Source organism: Papaver somniferum, chromosome 10 (genome assembly GCF_003573695.1).
Source record: "Papaver somniferum cultivar HN1 chromosome 10, ASM357369v1, whole genome shotgun sequence".
Taxonomy (NCBI): Eukaryota; Viridiplantae; Streptophyta; class Magnoliopsida; order Ranunculales; family Papaveraceae; genus Papaver; species Papaver somniferum.
In genome coordinates, this window is record NC_039367.1 from 56,890,128 (window position 1) to 56,896,435 (window position 6,308).

At 37.9% G+C, this 6,308-nt stretch overlaps 1 protein-coding gene across 3 annotated transcripts; it reads left to right on the forward strand.

Annotated features, from left to right (window-relative positions):
* The first annotated feature begins 486 nt into the window (after nucleotides 1-486).
* LOC113318211 (eukaryotic translation initiation factor 2 subunit gamma-like) lies at nucleotides 487-4,701 on the forward strand. Of its 3 annotated transcripts, none has more exons than XM_026566348.1 (9): nucleotides 487-615; nucleotides 921-1,064; nucleotides 1,171-1,232; nucleotides 1,835-1,947; nucleotides 2,028-2,130; nucleotides 2,284-2,511; nucleotides 2,601-2,819; nucleotides 3,321-3,581; nucleotides 4,139-4,441. In XM_026566348.1, the coding sequence occupies exons 2-9, from the start codon at nucleotides 959-961 to the stop codon at nucleotides 4,439-4,441; spliced, it is 1,395 nt and encodes a 464-aa protein (XP_026422133.1). In that variant the 5' UTR covers nucleotides 487-615; nucleotides 921-958. The 3 variants fall into 3 exon arrangements, with proteins under 3 accessions (XP_026422133.1, XP_026422134.1, XP_026422132.1); XM_026566349.1 differs by having other exon boundaries at nucleotides 929-1,064; XM_026566347.1 differs by lacking the exon at nucleotides 487-615 and having other exon boundaries at nucleotides 959-1,064; nucleotides 4,139-4,701.
* Nucleotides 4,702-6,308: the final 1,607 nt, after the last annotated feature.

Sequence of the window (6,308 nt, forward strand, 5' to 3'; positions counted from 1 at the left end):
AATAAGTTCGGACCTGGCTCTAATGACCCCCGTGGATTACCTTAATAACCCACGACCTGGTTTTAATAAACCTCCGAACTTTCACAATAAGTCCGGACCTGGCTCTAATGAGTCTCGTGGATTACCTTAATAACCCACGATCTACCGTTATTTGAACATCTTGTGCGGTCCGCACGTACACTATTTAAATAGGCTACAAACAACTTCCATCCTCGCTTTCGTTTGATTTCCCTCTACACTTCTTCGCTTTCAAGAAGTGAGAATGGGAACCGTGCCTATCACCACGATTTTCTGCCTCATCATCCCACTCCTCGTCTCCATGAAACTTAACCTTAAACCATGTTCCCGTAGCCTTAAACCATATTCCCACATTGTAATTTGTACACCTACTTGCCGGTTGTGCGCCTAGTTAGTCTTTCTTAGTGGGCTTTAAGAACAGTTGGCGAACTATAAGGGGCCCATTAGTACCCACTACAAAATCCACTTTTCAACTTCTTTTCAGCTCTAGCAAGGGTTTTTTCTGGAATCAGTTCGTTTAGTAATCTTCTTTTCATATCTCCTCCGCCTCTCACGACAGCTTCAGCAGAAATCTCCAATCGTTTGCCCTAGAAATCTGTAAGGTTTTTCTCACTCAGTTATTTTTCTTCCATAATTTCATCTGAAAGTTATATATCAAAGTTCTTTAGTCGAATCTTTTCTCTCTTTTTTGTACAATTTTTTTAATAATCTATTTTTTTTTTCAAGATTCGTTTTGGTGTTTAGTCTGCAGTAGATTTGTTTTAGTTGTGTGAATGTTTTAGTTGGTTGTTTTGAAGTTTCAAACCCTAATCTCCAAAACACAAAAGAGTTGAAAAACCCAAACCCTAATACCGTCTCTCCTGTGAAGGTTTAGTACTTTTAGTTATTCCTATTGTTTTTAGTATTTCAGGATTTGAAGTACTCGTTGAAGGAATTGAATATGGCGCGGAAAGGTTTGATGGAGCAGGATCTGAGTAAATTGGATGTGACTTTGTTGCATCCATTGTCGCCTGAAGTAATCTCACGGCAAGCAACAATTAATATTGGTGAGAAAAAAACTGTTTAAGTTAATTAAGTCTGCTTTAATTTTAATTAATCTTAGGAGACTTCCTAAATTTTAATTGGTTCGGTTGTTGTTATATTGTTATATAGGTACGATTGGCCATGTCGCCCATGGAAAATCAACAGTTGTAAAAGCAATATCTGGTGTGCAGGTAAATTCCCTTGCTCTCACTGGTAGTGCGTAGTGAGAATGTGGATGCATTTGAAATATTGTTGTTAGCTTAGTTTAATTCAGCAAGTAAATCGTTTATATAATTGAGGATGAACTTAAATGTTTGTGTGGTCGGATAATTGGTTCTTGTGGTTGAATCAAGCTGTTCCTTGAGTGGAGAAAAGATACTCTGTTTGAGTTGTGTTTGCTCTTATTATATGGTGGGTAGGAGACTGTGGATCTGCCCGAACATACTGCTAGGGTCTGATTATCGGAAACAACTTAGCTAAAGCATGTGGCATGTGTCTTCTGAGTGTTAAGAGTTTTTGTTTTAGCTAAAGCCACTACTGAGATATATATGATGTGATGAAGGAGGTATTATAACTAAGTTAGATGGGGATGTGGTCACCCTAATGTAATTCATTGATTTCTGTAATATGTCGATTTAGTCTTAGTTTGGCTTCTGTTCATCTTTTTCTATTGGCCACAACTCAGAATCTTACAGAGAACGATCAGTAAGTTGGGATTGTTTCACTACAGAATGTAGATATTATTTGCATGAATCTTTTCATAGTTCTAATATCCTTTGTTATTCATATACAGACAGTGAGATTCAAGAATGAATTGGAGCGTAACATCACAATTAAGCTTGGTTACGCCAATGCAAAAATATACAAGTGTGAAGATGAACGGTGCCCTCGGCCTATGTGCTACAAGTATGAGGACCTTCAAAGTGTATAATTTTTACTTCTAGTTCCAGCAGTTATCCAAATTTTCACTCCGTTTTTGCTTGCAGGGCCTATGGCAGTGGTAAAGAAGATACCCCTGCATGCGATGTGCCTGGGTTTGAAACTGCAAAAATGAAATTATTGAGACATGTTTCTTTTGTCGACTGCCCGGTAAAATGATTTACTGTTAAATATTGTGATTTACAGTTAGTATGCGACAAAACCTTGTGATGTAGTTCTTGTCAATGGTCTTCTTTGGCATTGTTTTTTCAATTATTTGTGGTCTGATCACATCCATTGCCTTGCATAATTTCCTTCCCTTAGGGTCACGATATTCTTATGGCAACCATGCTTAATGGAGCGGCAATCATGGACGGGGCACTGCTTCTGATAGCTGCCAATGAAAGCTGTCCCCAACCCCAGACTTCAGAGCATCTGGCTGCTGTGGAAATCATGCGTCTCCAACACATAATCATCCTTCAGAACAAAGTTGATCTTATCCAAGAAAATGTAGCCATTAATCAACATGAAGCTATCCAGAAGTTTATTCAGGTTTGTTATCTGTGACCTGACCTCTATATGATCCGTTGAAAACTTTATTAGCCAACAGTGTGTTAACCTCTGAACTCAATTTTTTACAGAAAACAGTTGCTGATGGTGCTCCTGTTATACCAATCTCTGCTCAATTAAAGTACAACATTGATGTTGTATGCGAGTATATCGTAAAAAGGATTCCCATTCCGGAGCGAAATTTCATTTCGCCGCCTAACATGATCGTCATCCGATCGTTTGATGTTAATAAGCCCGGGTCCGAGGTTGATGAAATCAAGGGTGGTGTTGCTGGTGGAAGTATTCTCAGGGTATGATAATTTTCTTCTCTTTTTGAGTTTCAGCATGTCTGAGTTCCTATAATTTAGTTGGTGGCATCAGAATAACAACCTGGTTTACTTGTCCATTTGTCTCTTGAGTTTCTGTCACGGTTTAAATGTTGGCCCCAAATTGAGAAGCTATAGGGTAATCCTATACATATGTCCGATGATTTGGTTTCTTTAGCAAGTCTTAATCTCTTGCATGAACTGGTTTGGGTTTCTGATGATTCATGATTCTGAACCTCCATTTAGCATCGCTTTTTGCTGTTTCAAGAATGTTGACCTCATTCTTGTACAATGGAATGATGCATGGAAAGGCGGACCGCTTCTGAATTGGTAGATGAAAATAGCTTCACCATTATTCCATGAAAATAGTTCTTGAATAGCATAGGATTGATCAGACGAGGACTACTTTGTTATATTTCCTATTTCTATTTAATTTTGATACTTGTTTGTTTCAGAACAAATTCTGACAGATTGCTGTTTTATCAGGGTGTTTTGAGGGTGAACCAATTCATTGAGGTGCGACCTGGTATCGTTTTGAAAGACGAAAGTGGTGCCATCAAGTGCACACCCATCTACTCCAGAATAGTTTCTTTATTTGCCGAACAAAATGAGCTACAATTTGCTGTTCCCGGTGGTCTGATTGGGGTCGGGACCACGATGGATCCCACTTTGACTCGTGCTGATAGGCTGGTGGGTCAGGTTCTTGGGGAGGTTGGGTCACTCCCAGACGTGTTTGTGGAACTTGAGGTACGCAGCTTAACTTGAAAAATACTCAACGCGTTTAACAGTAGTGAAATTCATTTGCATTATGATTGGATGTGCTCACATATATGGCCAGTTTTTGAGCAACCATTTTATATTTCATTTTGAAGCCAAAAACATTATTATATGGTGATGAGGTCTAAATTGGTCGGTTGCAAGTCTCTGGTTGTGTTATTTACTGTACCGTATTGCCTAGGGAGCCTGGAATTGTTAGGTTGCTGAGTGTCTCAATAATTTGTTGAATCTCGTCACATAGTCAAATTTAATCAGTTTCCTCTTTGAACAGTAATATCTAGATGGTTCTTTAAGATCTTCCTTCCTGTTCTTCCTAGGGCTAAGTGCCTGGGGTTGTATATTTCTTGTAAGCAATCAGAGATTAGGAAGCTGTATAAGCTGTTATTCCTGAGATGCGAGATTTCCCTTAAATCTACCAAGTCTTAGCTGACAGTTCATTGTTTTAGTAGCATGTTGCTATGTGACAAGTAATAAAATCCTTCTAAACTAAGGAATGACTTAGTGTTGCTCTTTTTTCCTTTTTCCAGGTGAACTTTTTCCTTCTCAGGCGATTACTGGGAGTGAGAACAAAGGGTACAGAGAGGCAAGGGAAGGTGTCAAAGCTGGCTAAGGGAGAGATTCTTATGTTGAACATTGGGTCTATGTCTACAGGGGCACGAGTTCTTGCAGTGAAGAATGATCTGGCAAAACTTCAACTAACGTCACCTGTGTGCACTAGCAAAGGAGAGAAGGTTGCCCTCAGTCGACGTGTTGAGAAGCATTGGCGTCTTATTGGGTGGGGACAGATCCAGGCAGGTAGCACTCTTGAAGTCCCACCGTGTCCCATCTGAAAAAAAAGCTGAGTGGTAAACTAAAAGCAAGTACCCAGCTTGAGTAAAAACTAGTGATACTGAAAACAAAAAGGGAGGGACTGAGGAAACTCATATTTTTGTGTGAGAATGTGGTTAGGAAGAGAACTACTTGGCACAATTTTTGTTAGATGGAGAAGAAAACCTACTGTTATTTTGTTTAATTTTCTTCGTTTTTTCTCATCAAATTGAATGATTGATAGTTTGAAGATCTATAATGCTTTCTTAGTTTTTATAGTTTATGGCATTTTCCCAATATTAGTAGTGTGTAAGTTCAATCTTACATCCACATTTCAAGCTTAATTTCGACATTATTTAGTATTTTGTTTAGCGAGATGTGGATTTTTGCTTTCTTTGTTTTAGTTCATTGGCTATTTGTTTATGTCCTGCAAACTTGGTCGATTAACTTGGATAAACATGGAAGGTTATATTCATCCTTTGATCATACAAAAAGAAACCTATTATAGGGCTCCAACCAAAAGGTTCTCACAAAATGACAAAAACGGGTCATCAAATAATAATCTCAAAAACCCCTTATCCTTTCATGTTTGTTAATATTTAAAATGCTCTTTTTAAAAGGTTGATTATCTAAACTAAGTTAGATTTGTGACATGATTAGACTAATGATTTAATTTATACTCAGTATTTGAAAATCAAATATCAATTTGTTTTTTTTTTTGGGAGTGAAATAGAAGAAGAACAAGTGAAGAGATATCTGAGAAAAACCTAGAAACCTGGGTTCTAACAAGATTAATGAAGTAGGTGAATCACCATCCCCAAATCAGTGAACAATCCTCCAATTATAGATAATCAAGAATTTTTTTGATTTCAGAAACCCCGAAATCTATTGTAACCCCTCCTACAGTGGGGAATTTTTCGTCGACGAAACCGTGTTTGGACATGATATATTCCACACCGTAGTTAGAACCAGTTCGGTGTGGAATTTATGAACTCCACACCGTAAGTAATTCTACGGTGGGAAACCAACCCGTACATTTGTATACGAGACTATGGTGTGAAAATTTGTAAACTTAACTGCCTTCAAAATTGGAGCGATTTTCACTTCATAAACGTTCATGGAACCTCAGTTTCAAATTACATTCATTTATGTGTTTTGTTTTTTTGTGACTTAACTGCATTCAGAAGTGGCCATTGGCGATGCTCACTTCATAAGCTTTCACCAATGTCTGTTTCAAACGTTGTTGTAAACATCAATCCAATGTTTCTCTGTAGACCAGTTCGCTTCCAGTGTTATTTCTCGGCCCGTGACCTGTTCACTTAAGAAAATTGTGATTTCTCGACCTGTGACAAAAATATAGCTACGCTGTAAAACACCAACCGTATGTGAACTCAGAGAAGCATACGGTTTGGGAAAAACTCTAATGTACCTAACTACGGTGTGAAATGTTTTATAGAAAAAAATAAATTACGGTTTGAAATATGAGCCGTAAGCAAACACAGAAGATTCTGAACAAATACAGGTTTTTCTACGGCGTGAAAGTTTGAATATTCTCGACCGTAGAATAAAAATACGGCTTGGAGTTCTTCTTTTTTCAGTCCGTAGGTTAAGTCTACGGTTTAAAAAGTAAGGTTTTCACACCGTAGGGAAGTTCTGAAACTGAATTTTAGAATCCCAAATTCGTTTCATGGTGGTGGATTGCTTGCATATGATGTTATCTTTGGATTTGGATTTTTGTTTCCATTAGGATTTTTTGTCTATCCCATCGTATACGAAGATTTTAATCGCAGATGAATGATTTTGTGGTTGGGAGGAACAGGAAGAAGAGATGGGGGAGAAGAATATGCGATTTTCCTTTTGTTTTGGTTTTAGTTTTAGGCTAGTTATTAA

Bases quoted from the DNA above. Each gene is read 5' to 3' on its own strand.
- LOC113318211 (XM_026566348.1), top strand. From the start codon at position 959: ATGGCGCGGAAAGGTTTGATGGAGCAGGATCTGAGTAAATTGGATGTG. The intron at 1,948-2,027 runs GTATGAGGACCT...TTTTGCTTGCAG, and splicing joins CCTCGGCCTATGTGCTACAA to GGCCTATGGCAGTGGTAAAG. The intron at 3,582-4,138 runs GTACGCAGCTTA...TCCTTTTTCCAG, and splicing joins ACGTGTTTGTGGAACTTGAG to GTGAACTTTTTCCTTCTCAG.